The sequence below is a fragment of the Micropterus dolomieu genome, linkage group LG17, assembly GCF_021292245.1.
Source record: "Micropterus dolomieu isolate WLL.071019.BEF.003 ecotype Adirondacks linkage group LG17, ASM2129224v1, whole genome shotgun sequence".
In the NCBI taxonomy this organism is placed as follows: Eukaryota; Metazoa; Chordata; class Actinopteri; order Centrarchiformes; family Centrarchidae; genus Micropterus; species Micropterus dolomieu.
Window position 1 is genome coordinate 6,061,300 of NC_060166.1, and position 14,096 is coordinate 6,075,395.

Genomic DNA, 14,096 nt, shown 5'->3' on the forward strand with positions numbered 1-14,096 from the left:
TTCTCAAAGTGCTGTATCAAGGCACATTAATAGAAAGTTAAGTGGAAGAAAAAGGTGCACAAGCAGCAGGGATGACCGTAGCCTGGAGAGGATTGTCAGGAAAAGGCCATTCAAATGTGTGGGGGAGCTTCACAAGGAGTGGACTGAAGCTGGAGTTACTGCATCAAGAGCCACCACCCAGAGTCTGGAGGAAGAATGGAGAGGCACACAATCCAAGATGCTTGAAGTCCAGTGTGAAGTTTCCACAGTCTGTGTTGGTTTGGGGAGCCATGTCATCTGCTGGTGTTGGTCCACTGTGCTTTATTAAGTCCAGAGTCAGCGCAGCCGTCTACCAGGACATTTTAGAGCACTTTATGCTTCCTTCAGCAGACGAGCTTTATGGAGATGCTGACTTCATTTTCCAGCAGGACTTGGCACCTGCCTGATGCCAAAAGTACCAAAACCTGGTTCAATGACCATGGGATTACTGTGCTTGATTGGCCAGCAAACTGCCTGACCTGAACCCCGTAGAGAATCTAAGGGGCATTGCCAAGAGAAAGATGAAAGACATGAGAGTGAACAATGCAGAAGAGCTGAAGGCCGCTACTGAAGCATCCTGGTCTTCCATAACACCTCAGCAGTGCCACAGGCTGATAGCATCCATGCCACGCTGCATTGAGGCAGTAATTCATGCAAAAGGGGCCCAAACCAAGTACTGAGTACATCTGCATGATTATACTTTTCAGAGGGCTGACATTTCTGTATTTAAAATCCTTTTTTTTATTGATTTCATGTAATATTCTAATTTTCTGAGATTTTGAATTTGGGGTTTTCATAAGCTGTACGCCATAATCATCGAAATTATATCAAATAAAGGCTTGAAATACCTCACTTTGCATGTAATGAGTCTATATAATATATTAGTTTCACCTTTTAAGTTGAATTACTGAAATAAATGAACTTTTGCACGATATGCTAATTTTTTGAGTTTCACCCATAGCTCCTCCCTGTCATTCGAATATGGTCACTTCTGGTTCCAAAAAACAAGATGGGGACGGCCAAAGTGCCAAACTCGAGGCTTTAAAACAGTAGTCCACAAACCCAGAGCTGCCAACTCTCACACATTGAGAATGAGACTCACGCAATTGACACTTTTCACACGCCATACATCACTTTTCTCACGCATTGGAAAAACTAATGTAGCCTAGAATTAATTGCGTCAAGGTAAACATACACTCTTGCTTATTATGAACTATAATATTCCATACATTCTCCAGAATGTAAAGAAATACAGTCTCTGGTTTGACACATAGATTCTGGGGTGAAGACTCTTAGGTTTGGGCTACCATGTCTGGAGGTTGGCAAGTATCCTGATCATACTGATCTGACCGTGATTATTGACTTGGCTTTTTATCTACACATATATGTGGCTGTTAAACTTTTAAAACAAAAGTCATGAGTACAAACCAAAGGGTGACATCACGGTGGCTACATCTACTTCTTTTATACAGTCTCTCCTTGAGACCCTATGCCAGACTTAGGTATTCTATACAGCTACTTCATAAGGAAACAATGTCATTATTTTTATTCCATTTAATATTTCCTTTGTTTAATCTTGCTTTCTGTATTTTGTGCCGCTCTATCAAGTGAATATAAAAATGTGCACACAATTATAATCAGATTACTACACTTGTTCATTTGGATTAGCTAATATGCTCTCAATAAGGTTTTTTTCCCTACAGGCACAGCCATGCAACTAACAGCAGTAATAGTTACCTGCCTATAGCAGATTTGATCTAAGCAATTTCAGCATCATGACATGCTGTTTTAACATTTACTCAACCCACTTGCAACCCCTTTATCACTGATCACTTCTTACACTGATGAGTGAAAACACTCATCTCAGAAAACCCAACTGTGATTGCAGCATTGCGACTTGTGGAATGTGGGATTTGTAGTTTTTGAACCAGGAACAGATATACGATACACCAGCACCACCTACACAACCATTGCCACACTTGATGTAAACAAGATTACTAAATAATATTTCTAACAACAACCTATTATAACAATTTGTTCTTGTGGAAAAAGAACTCACAGGTTACGTCAGCTTATCACACTTACTGTAAATAAGCCTTGCACAGCCCCCCTGATGTGGACCATGATTTACCTATGAGGCTTGATCAATACCAATGACTCAATGATGACTTGGCAATCTGCTGTGATTTCTGGCTTTAACTTCCCTGGCCTGCAGATGAAGGGGTGGACGGGTAGAGGGGTGTCAGATGGTGCAGGAAGAAGATTAAAAGTCTTGTTTATGTGATTGTAATTCCTGCTACTTGCTGGAAGAGGTCAATCAAGCTCCTAGGTTTCTTTTTTCTTTCAACCTCACTGTTTGCTGCTGTATAAACCTCTCTGCTCTGTACCCACCTTGCAGTCTTTCTGGTATTTGCTCCACACCTCTTTGCTGAGGCCCCCGGCCGCCTCGCAGGGTCTGTCTGGAGGGACGATGTTGTGGTTGACCAGAGCTGACAGGTGAGTCCGCACAGTGGACAGGTGTCGACAGTAGGCCAGCCCTGATGGACATTTGAGACAAGGACAGACGCACACAGCTGAGACCAAGCACCGATAACGTCAAATAGTATTTATATTTCCCGAAATCACAGATTTGTCTCAGAAGGCTTTACAGTCTGTAGAACATATCCCTTTATGCTTAGACACTCAATATGATATGACAAAACGTTGAATACGACACCTTCCACTGCCTACATTGTTGCACTTTATTATGTTATACAGCTCACCTTTGCTTGCTTATAACATTGTTGCCAGTTAGCACACTGAGACGGGCAGCCACCAGAAACATTCGTGGAGGAATACTGAAACATTTCTATTGAGTGCTGTCTTGCTCATGATGTTTGATTTGATGGTTTAGCACCTATCTACACATTCCAGGGTTGAACAGGCTTGATTTATTGTCAGTTAATAAATTTAACAGCCATGTAAAAACCTTGTATTAATTGTCCCACCACTGTGTATAAGCAGTAGACCCACTATTAAAGATAATGTAAGAATACAAGGTTTCCCCTGTCATACACCACCTGAATGTCTGTGGTCAGGTGACATACAGAATGAACAACGTGCACCAATATGTCCTCAAACTCACAAGATTTATGTAAACTTAAATGATCATCTTTCACTATTTACAGGCACAAAAAAAATCTTAGTTATGTTGCATACTACCCTGAAATGTTACAATCTTGCCATGCATGTTTAATTGTAATTATGTCCTTAAACAATTCTATTGTATTTGGAATATTGTGTTAACCTGCTTTTATAAAATAACTGTATCATTATACAGAGCAACTAGCTAATGGTAAAATATTGTCTTCACACTGTTGCTGTAATTAAAAACAATATTTGAATAGCACTATAAATGTTATATTACCCAGCAGTTTATTACATGTTTGACATATTTACAGGGATATTTCAATACAGTTTGAAAACTTGTTTCTTTATCCAGCAGCAGCTGCTGCATTGAGTCATGCATTATTTTTAGTAATTTTTAATAACTTTAATTGATTTTAAAATCAATTTTGCTCTCAACTGGAAGCAGTACAATGTTACTACTGCCTCTTATTTTACTTGTTACACTCTTATTCTCAAATAAGACTCAGCATAGAAACTTGCCTGGGGACAAGATTTTGACTATAAGATTACTCTTTTCTAAATAGATGAATTATTAGTTTTTAGCATATTGTTAGGCTACTTGCATTGTATTATATATGTTTAAATAACATAAAATTGTCGGCATACACTTCACTAAAAATATTAACTTCTGATTCACTTGTGTATAAGAAAGGAGTTTAGATGTCTGCCACAATTAATGTCACAATCATCAACATTCAAACAGCTAGAAATGAATGAATCAATGCTGTGCAGAACATCCATACTTACATCCATAAAAGGCTCTGGAGACTATCTGCCTCTTCATGTTCTGGCAGAGCATCTTAAGAGGAACACTGGTGGAAAGAAAAGAAATCAACCACTTTTGCCAAGCCTTAGTCTGATATTTTTTTTATTTTTTATTTTTATTATATGCCTTTTAATGAGAAATCCACCAGCATGGCTGAAGCTGAAGCAAAGACAGTAATGGCTTAATGTGTTTTATCTAATGGACAGATGGACTAGATAAAAAGTCTTACTTACAAACTATAAAGAGAAAGTCAATAATTATTATTATTAAACACTCATTTGGGTTGTATTTGATTGATTAACAGGAGTGTCTTGCTATAATTCTTTCAGAATTGATCCAGTGCATCGTAAAATCTCATTCTAAGGACATACGTATGAATGTCTGATGGGTCGTGTATGCAGGTACAGCCGGCCGGGTAGTCGAACGACACGTTGCTACCCGCCGTGGTGCAGGACTGGCACAGCGACTCGTGAGTGGTTACTTCGGCCTGTTGCCACGACGACGGGCTGCCTCCGAAACCCTGCATCTCCATCATCTCCCCGTGGTCTAAACCAGAGAGAATAAAAGTGAGAAGACAGAGAGGGGTCTCAGTGCTCGGAGACAAAATGGATGCTGCATTTTAATGTGCTACGTTGTTTGTTATTTAGAAGTCTCAGTGCCCTCAAATCCGCTTCACACTGGCTATGTTCTATGCCTTACATATTATGACATAGGTCCCTCAGCTCAACCATAAATACATCTTTCCATGTATTGTTCTTTGTTATTCATGACATCAAGAGATGAGTAGATGGATGAAAGTTTGACACTCATGTTACATGTGAGAGCTGGAAAAATAAAGCGTAGAGAGGAAACCAAAAGTGGAGGGGGACGGTTTAAGAAGCAGGAACGGTGCTGTGGGAGAGACAGGATGCAGAGAGAGGATGCAGGGAAGCCATGCTGGATCAGTTCATTCAGAGGTGAGACAGCAGAGCTCAGGGACGCTCCAGACAAACAGGAAAGGGGAGAGAGAAAGTGAAGGAGTTGATAGAAGAGGAGAAGGCAGGGACGAGGCTGACGCTCAGGCCATGCAGGATGCATAAAGCCAGAACAAGACAAGAGACACCAAAAGAAATTATCTCATAAACAGAAACAAATGGACACTAGGAAAAGGGCACACAAAGAGGAGGGAAAAAAATCATAAAAACTTCAACATTAAATAAATGCTCTTCACCTTAATTCTTCAGGTTGGAGCTGATGACCTGTCATAAATATGAAGCTGCGCTTTCGTTGTTCAATAACCCCAAAAACAAATAATATTAAGAACAAAAAAAAACCCGAACAGAAAAAATGTTGGAGTGAGACCGACATTTGGCCTCCCTCCTCTTTACTTTAGAACTAGATGTGATCAACAACTGCTTTTGGGATCAGTAATGCAACCCTGCTCACACAAGGACTCCACGTCTCTACTACTGCGGAACCCCACAGGACCGTAATGAGAGGGGTAGAGGAGGGGGCGAGAGGAAGGGGAAGGGGCTGGTGGGGTTGGTGAAGAATTACAGTGAACAGCATTGCAGCAAACAACTGCACAAACAGAGTAGGAACAACTGAGGTAGTCAGAGAAGAGGAAGAGAAATCAAAACAAACAGAGGAGGAGACTGTGAGAAAGGATTTTCCATCACAAATACGTAGAAACACTTAGTCGTTCTTTAAAAAACAATGAAACAGGTGCATATTTCCCATGCAAAAATTGTCAAGCATGTTGCAAGTGAGAAATGAAAGGACAAAAAGAAGGAAAAGGATTAAGTAAAATTAAAGGAGTGCAAAAAACTAAGCAAATTATCAAAGCGTTTCTTGGCCACGACAGTGTAAACCCAACAGTGCTGAGACATGCTTCAAGAGCTCTACCCACTGATAACTGTAAATCCCAGTATGCAAAGCAGCCAGAAAGGCCCTGACCTAGACAAGGAGACCTGGGGAAGTCTGGATCTGTGTACCAGTGATGAAACCAGGTGACAGAGGTGTGCAGTCACTGTGTTTAGCAGCACTCTCTACATGGCTGTCAATTTGACAGTGTGTCTTTCACGGGCTTGTGTAAGGATCCCTGCCAAGCATGTGGATTAAACTGTGTCGCTAAGCGGTGGGAAGAAAGAGAAGAGACAGAGGGAGAGAGTGAAATATAGCAGGAAGGGTGTGGGGGGAGTGTTCCAGGGGCTGCTGTGGCATTAACTGGGTGTGTGACAATATCTGGGACAAAGCCACCATTTTCCAATGACAGGATGTTATAGGGCCAGATTACAATGTCTAGGGACTCTTAACTTCCAGCTGAAACTGTATTTCATTGTTGAGTAAATGCTACTGAATGGTTGGATTAGGCTACCAGTGGCTGGGTTTGTGTTGCATTTGCCTCTAAAGATAATCCTAAATTAAAAAAGTGTTAATCTGGCTGCTTACTGACAGTTTTACTGACTGTTTGTAACTGTTCATCCATCAAGATGGTGTGCGCTGAAGACTCGCTCATGCCCTGAGACTTCCTCTCTTTGTGCTTGTGCTCCTCCTCTTCCTGTCCCCCTCCATCTGACACTCGGGAGCTGCAGCTGCACCTACAATTCACTAGCATCGAAGGAGATCTACATTATAGTTTATTTCACATGTGCAGAACTTGAGACTGTGCTGACAGCTCACAGCTATACTTACAATTTGACATTAGGGTTTGATGAAACCTTCATACACAGAACAGTATGAACCTTTGACAAAGCATAGCAGCAAAGCAAGCAGGAATTCTGCATGTTGTATTTAGAAGATGCTACATGTAGCATTTTTAAACATCAATGGCATTAACAAATTATTTTCATACAAGGGTACAATACAGTTTTTTTGGGCCACTTTGGGGCAGAGGAACTAGCTAAAAACAGTACATATTTTTGGCTAATTATATGTTAGCATGTTGTTAACAGTCACCTAGCAGAGCAGACACAGAGCGCTGCCAACTCTCACGCAGAGAGTCACATAATTGACACTTCTCACACGCCCTCACGTCACACATAAATTTTCCCGCGCTTTGGAAAAACTACTGTATAACTGATAAGGTCGACTCTGCGCGAATCAACTCCACCCAGCTGATGCAACATTGTTGTACGCTGTGACAGTAATCAAGTGAACCCGCTCTCGCGCACTGAGTGGCAGACGGTTTTTAGCTGGTAGAGTTTTGCCAGATAAAAATGTCAAAACTGAAGCGCAGTTTGGGCCCGTACGCTGCGCAGAGCTGCTGAAGTTAACGTGTGGATTTTTGGTGAGATTTCCGCTGATCACAAGTGTTTTAAGTTAGTTTCGTTTTGCACGGGTCTCATCCATACGGGTTCTGTCTGAAGGTAACCTAACAGCAGACCAAGTAATAAGCAGCAGAGCAGACTTAGAAAATATTATGAATTGTGATTATATGATAACGATTTTCTCATAAAAAAATCTTTCTGGACATGTCAGATTACACAGATTTGTGGGATAGATTTTTAATGTTCAAAAAGTTTTGAACCTCCAGTCCAGGAGTTTCTAACTGAATTAAAATAAATTATCTTTGAGGTGAAAAGGTGCCACAAGAGGTTAAAGAGGAGGGAAGACCAAATCATATTTTAAATTGCCCCCTGCTGCCTAAATTTAGTGTTTCTGTTTACATAGCCAAAATAAAAACATTTCCGTCATAAATTGATCACACTGATCTGACCATGATTATTGACTTGGCTTCTCATGTACACATACTTTTAAACTGTGAATGTGGCTATTGAACTTTTAAAACTAAATTCCTGAGGATAAAGAAGGATGACCCTGACCCCCGAGGTGGGATATGACACAGAAGGCCTACCTACTCATAAAATGAACCGACCTCCAATAAAGAAGCTCACTCCAAACTAAATCGAGAAGTTGGCAGCCCTGGCATTCATTTGGTGTCGTGTTTCTGTCTACCTGATAAATATAAGCTGTCCACTTTCCTTTAAACTCTGTTTTGGTCTCCACCAACTCCTGTGAAAAATATCTGGATCTTGAGCTGTTACATGCTCAACTTTCTTCACCAGCTAACTGCTAACTTTGTGTGTTTGCTGCTGAGTAACTAGCATACAGTGGGTTTAACTTAACAGAACTTTTGAAGAAAACTGCTGATGCAGTGGCTGGAAATAAAGCTGATGACAGCACCTGTGTACCTTAAAAAACTAAACAATTAGTTCAAAGTTAACGCTAAATATTGATTAGTGGAACAATTATTAAAATCATGATAGAGACAATACCAGAGAATTTCTACTACATTTTTTAAACTAAATCAAAGCAGGTGGAACAAAGTTAGAGGCACCAGAGACTGTACATCGCCTTAGCGATTGCCGTACTATTTTGTATCTATAGGCCGAATATTGTTTAAAGCAACTTTGCTTTTCAGTTTTGTGTTGATCTACATGAACTTCCCCTTTGTTAACACAGCCAACCCCAGCCTACTCCACACTGTTGGGCTTGGCCTCAGGCAGCACACACACAGGCAGACGAAGCTGGGGGAGGTGGAAGGGAGGAGGGCCTGGGAGGGCATGATGGGGTGTAGGGGGATGTCTGAAGCTGGGGTGAGGTCTCAGGAGTGGGGGGCGGTGGGGTTGGGTGGGTGTGTTTAGGTGATAAAAACCTTTCATGACATTAGGGTCTGTGAGGTTCCGCGAGCAGATCATTGAGATCATAGCATGGAGCCTATCTTCCTCTTCCTCGTCATCGTCCAGCGACGGAGCACGGCTGCCCGTGGTGTGGTGGTAGTTTATAGTGACTGCTTGCACCAGGACAACAGAGAACACAGTTAGAACAGTGCCACCCTTCAGACCTTGGGAAGAGCATCGTGGGAAAGTCACCACACTACACGCGTACTTTGTAATCACATCATGGGAAGACAAAATTCAAGCAGATATACTGTACTTATTTTTAAAAAGAATATTACATTTTTGCTGTGGGCATGGCAATGAAAAAGTGGTACTTACTTGCGTCGTAGCGGTATCCAGGGTAGACGATGCGAAACACGTAGTCAGCAGCTGTCTCCTCCTCACCGTTCCTGTCCTGGTCTATGAGCCTAGCAGCACTGCTCCTCTTCCTCAGTTTAGGGAACACCTTTCCCTGCAAAACAAGCACAAATGATGGCAAAATGGCATCTTCATTGGCTAAGTAAACACAGCCCTCTCGGTTATTCCCTCCCCTTTGTATATGATGGAATTTAATGTGTGTATTTGCACGGGATCATAACACTGTTTACATGTTGTCTTTACTTGTATCCAGGTCATACTGTGTATCTGTGCCACTTGGTGTGAGGCTCCTAAATGTTATTTAAATAAAAGACACAAGTGATTTCATTTGGGGGGAAAGGTTGCTAGTGGATGTGCCCTCATGTTTTAACATCTCTCCTGCAGTATCAACACACGCCAGGCATTTAGATACATGTAACCTTGAGTTTAGGTGTGAATACGACTCTAACAAGGTGACACACCTTGCCTTTCTGGGACCAGAGGGGGGGCTCCAGTTGACCCCGTGGCAAAAGGCCTGTTTCCAGACAGGAGAGGAAAGCAAGGAGGTGACCACCAGGGGGGAAGTGGAGGGGAGGCCGTTGGATCCCATCCTGACTGACCAGAACCAGTGTACCACCACAGTCAGCTGGAATATACGGGAAAAACAACATTAAGCAAGGATGAGATTAGAAAAAAAGGACAGAATGGACCATGTTATAAACCTTTAGATTAGTTTAAGACATTTTCTTCAAGTTGAAGATCCATTCAATTCAATTGTATTTATATGCCTCCAAATCACAACATTTTGATATAGAGCAGGTCTAGACTGTACTCTACAATATTATTAAACTCCTTCTAATATTAGAATGGAATGTTGTATAAATCATGTTCAAAGAGAGTGAGAGTACATGCACATACACAAACAAATGTATTAGATACAGAAGGAGAGACAGTATAAAAGATGAAGAAGTTGTCACCAAGATAGGCCTGCACTGCCCATTAAAAACAAATGTACTCTTTATCAAGACATGCAATCAATGTATTGATATGACAGCATCTTATGAAACACAGACCCTTTGTGACAGAACGCTCTTAATATAAGATGATGGGTGAAGTGTGAAATCACTGTGTGTACAAGGATGACTGAATTAGGACGTATTGTGGGAAAGGAGCAGTATACTCACGGCGTTGGTGACAGTGGATACAGACTATCTGACGCAGTGGGACAGTCAGGGCATAGTCCCAGTAGATACTGACAGAAAGGGAAATGTCGAGTTGTAAAATTAAGCTTCAGAGGCAGTGGTTGGAATTTCAAATCATTGTTAGTGTCATTATATGCATTTCACATGGGGAGTTAGATCATTATATATAATACATAGCAGGTGTGTTTTGGCTACCTCTTCTCCAGGTCACAGTCTCCCAGCGTGCCGTTGATGAGCTGGTTAGGTGTCCACTTCAGGGTGAGGTTCTCCCCAGCCTGGTGTAGTGACAGGTAGCCCCGCAAAACCTCCATGTCCTTCTTCTACCGTGGGAGAAGGAAGAGGAAGAAAGAAGGACATGACGTGAGACTAGAGGTTTGAAGGTGTCAAGTTTGGAGAAAAAGACAGAGAGCAGAAAATTGAGGCTGCATCCTCCCGCCATTTTTATCCAAACAACTGCTGTGAGATTTGCTGTTTAACCACCTGAAAACTTGCAGTGGCAAAGAGCTAGCTTGGCTGTGTCCAAAGTTAAAAATATATGCCTACCAATATCTCTAAAGCAGACTAATTTGTTGTTATTGTTTTAGGGAGAGTTACACTCTGTAATGAACTTGACCTGTCAAACTGTTTCTCTCTGCTTACAGTCTTAATGCTACGCTAGGCCAATCGCCCTCTGACTCTAGTGTCATTCACAGAAACAAGATTTCAATCTTCTCACCTAACTCTCGGAAATATAAACACATATAAGCATTTCCTGAAACGTTTAACTATTTATGTTAAACATGAACTATTTGTTACTAAATAAACAACACTCAAAGTTTAAGTTATAGAAATCTATAATTAGTTATACATATATGAGAGTTTACCACTATAACTCAGCATACCTACAGTACATGTTACATTGTATATAGACAGAAACTACATTATGAGAGAAGCAGAGAATAGGATCACATACAATACCATTTAGCATGCACAGCATGCAGTAAGTGCTGAATTCATCTGTGTGTGCACTCAGCCATGTGTGTTAGCATGGCTCTGGCGAAGGCTGAGCATTGTGGGCAGCAAATATGTGCTCATTATATATTCCCAGGGCCAAACATGCTGAAGCTACTTGGCAGTGCAGAGCACATTACAGCTTTCATTTCCAAGATCACACATACAAAATACTGTGTGTCTGTGTGCAGCACAATAACAGATGAAAATAACAATCATATGCAATTTATCTGTACACCAGCTGAGTGGGTGCAAAGTGCTCTCTGAGTGCAGTGCATATATGTAGGCTTCCAAGTTGGATTTCTGCCTTCATCCCAGAGCAACAGTAGCTTCAGGGTCTCCACAGCACCACATCAAGACCTGTTACTTCCGTATAAAGTTTCCACCAAAAAAGTTGCGCAAAAAAAGTCAGGACCCAGAAGCTAGTATAGCCGTTAACAGTGATATTATATGTCTCTTTTAATCATAGTGTACATTTAGTTTAGGGTTCACTTCAGATGAACTAATAGTTATCTTCTGATTAAACAAAAATATATAAAATGTTGAATATTAAGTCAGGACTTTAGCTTTTTCAACTTCTCTTGTGCAATGTTTTCTCTTGGGTATCCTCATAAACATATTTAATTGTCCAGATTTTGAGATATTCCTATAAAGTATCTACCTCAATGCAAATCCAATGCAGGTGAATGTGATTGTGGTCCTCCCTACATTGAGAAATTAAATTTCAATATTTCAAGAAACAGTGTCCATGATACTGTGGATAATCCACAGAACACACTGTCAATTGCTTTCATAAGGACTGCTCCAAGGAAAACTGTTGACAGCAACTGTGACCAGGACATTGGACTTGATTCATGAATGTTTTTCTTATTAAATATCTTTTTGAAAAACAAATAAGAGATTAGAGAATTATCTAATATGTAATTTGTGAAACATGAGCAGATTGAATTATTCTTACACATTTACTCAATTCAAAGAGATATGAAGACAGATATCAGGAGATACCTATTTTAAAATATGCACACCATCAATCACAGTACTATTTTTGCATTTTGCCACGACCAACTGGCTGAAACACGTTGAAAAGTGTTGAAAATGGAAAAACTGGAATACCTTATAGTACTTTATATCAGAAATTTTCACAATATCAGTTGTGTCTTATAGTATTTTCTACTATGACTCACGTGAACTCACACCAAACAGTAACGAATAGTAACGAATTGTTCAGTCAATTTTGTACTTACCTATGGACATTTTGGAAAAAAAAGACAGCACTAATGAACCTGACAAAAGTTCTGAATTTGTTTGTAAGTTAAGAAAAAATGGGTGAGTTTGAAAGTCTTATGAAAAAGTCCCAATGTTTCTTGAGTTTGAGTTTTTTTTAACATCATTTAGTAATGCTGTTAGCACCACAAACAACAATCCATTCATAAAATGGAGGAATCTCAATGCCTCAAACTATCTGCATAGCTAGATACCATTAAAGGGAAGTCAGAACATGTGCTTTTTTGTAGGTAGGTACAGTATCATTACCGATCCAGGAAGTATTTGATGGACCAGTGTAGGCTATATAAAATCCAATTCTTTGTTATCTTCAAAGACACCAACGGTCAGAAACCTATATACTCTGTATAATAACTGGAACTACACTTTTGTAAAAGAGATACTGGATCGGACCCTGTGTTGGTTTTGATATTGATTGGTCACATTGGGATTGGAAGCAAAAAAGAATTTGATCTGGAAAACCCAGTTTCTGAACCCTTTAACATTAATGCCAGATATAGCACAGATATAGGTTGAAAACTGAACTTGGAGCCCATTGTTTAACTCTAGTAGATGGTCAGACAGAAACAGTAAAGGTACTGTGCATAAAAGCTGGTCACAAAGTGAGAATGTTCAGTCATACCGGTTGCACGAGGACGTTGTTTTTGCCATAGAGAAGGTGTGTTCTGGAGTTTTGGTGAAGAGACTCCACATATTCCCTCGCTGATGCCGCAAACCTGTCCTCTGACATGCTGCCACTGGACTGCCTCTTGCGGATCTAGAAAAAGAAAATATTTTTAACAGCCAACTTACACAATTAATATCAACTCCAATCCCACACATCCTCAGTGATCCCTCCTCACCATACACCAACACCTCCTGACAATGAAGCAGCTGATTTTAAACACTCACCCCAAGGGCAGGCCGGCGGCCGGCCGAGGTGTCTTGGCCCCGATGGGCCCCATGGATACGATGGCGCTGAACCAATTCGTTGGCTGAGGGGTCTGTCCAGAAATGATCCGATGTCTTCAGTTTGGTGTACTCCAGAGCACATGGCCCCACTGAGACACAGCACACATACATGCAGACCCATTAACAGATCCATTACCAGACAAACAGTGTAATTCACCAGTTTAAACCTTTTGTAAGTTCACTACTTACCTATAGTGACTTTATACTAAACTCATATCAACAGGTACAGAAGATCACAGTCTTTTATAATGTAATGAACATTCTGCCTTGGTACAAAACAGCTTCTTATGGCACTAAATCATTTTATAAATGCCCTGATCATTTATTTACAGAACATTAATCAAACACATTTGAGTGGAGAATCATGCTGTTTGAAAGTAAAGTTTCCTGCCTGGATCTAGTAGTGTTTTTGTTACATCTGTTGTCCAAAATGGTTAGATTTCCAGTAGTATGTCTAGAATATGTAACATTTCCATGCAGTTTGCAGCCTTTGTCGTATTAATATTGTTATTGCTGTTAAAGTTTAAGCCCAGTGTCATTTTTATTGTTCTTGTTGTCAACAAATCTAATGAAAAGACCAAAACCAACCATGTGGTTCTTCTCAATACTATCTGAAGTGCCAACATTGCCCGTGACACTCCCCCACTGGTTCCTACTGAGGACTTTAATCTTTACAAACAGATCACAAATGTATTGTTACTTTCTTTTTGTTAAAGGCTC

The 14,096-nt window shown here is 40.5% G+C and overlaps 2 protein-coding genes across 3 annotated transcripts in view; one reads left to right on the forward strand and one right to left on the reverse strand.

Annotated features, from left to right (window-relative positions):
• tpst1 (tyrosylprotein sulfotransferase 1) overlaps positions 1-14,096 on the forward strand; it is a gene marked incomplete at its 3' end in the record, with an annotated part of 837,181 nt that overhangs the window by 35,763 nt on the left and 787,322 nt on the right.
• Positions 1-14,096, reverse strand: part of sgsm2 (small G protein signaling modulator 2) — a 108,355-nt gene that overhangs the window by 14,593 nt on the left and 79,666 nt on the right. The window contains exons 6-16 of one of the 2 annotated variants that reach the window (XM_046074869.1): positions 13,317-13,465; positions 13,048-13,182; positions 10,347-10,471; positions 10,134-10,201; positions 9,432-9,595; positions 8,932-9,064; positions 8,589-8,723; positions 6,383-6,541; positions 4,324-4,498; positions 3,934-3,998; positions 2,410-2,555 (exon numbers count right to left, since the gene is read on the reverse strand). In XM_046074869.1, coding sequence (XP_045930825.1) covers positions 2,410-2,555; positions 3,934-3,998; positions 4,324-4,498; positions 6,383-6,541; positions 8,589-8,723; positions 8,932-9,064; positions 9,432-9,595; positions 10,134-10,201; positions 10,347-10,471; positions 13,048-13,182; positions 13,317-13,465 — 1,454 coding nt within the window. The remainder of the gene's footprint in view (positions 1-2,409; positions 2,556-3,933; positions 3,999-4,323; positions 4,499-6,382; positions 6,542-8,588; positions 8,724-8,931; positions 9,065-9,431; positions 9,596-10,133; positions 10,202-10,346; positions 10,472-13,047; positions 13,183-13,316; positions 13,466-14,096) is intronic. The other variant, XM_046074870.1, reaches the window with a different exon arrangement.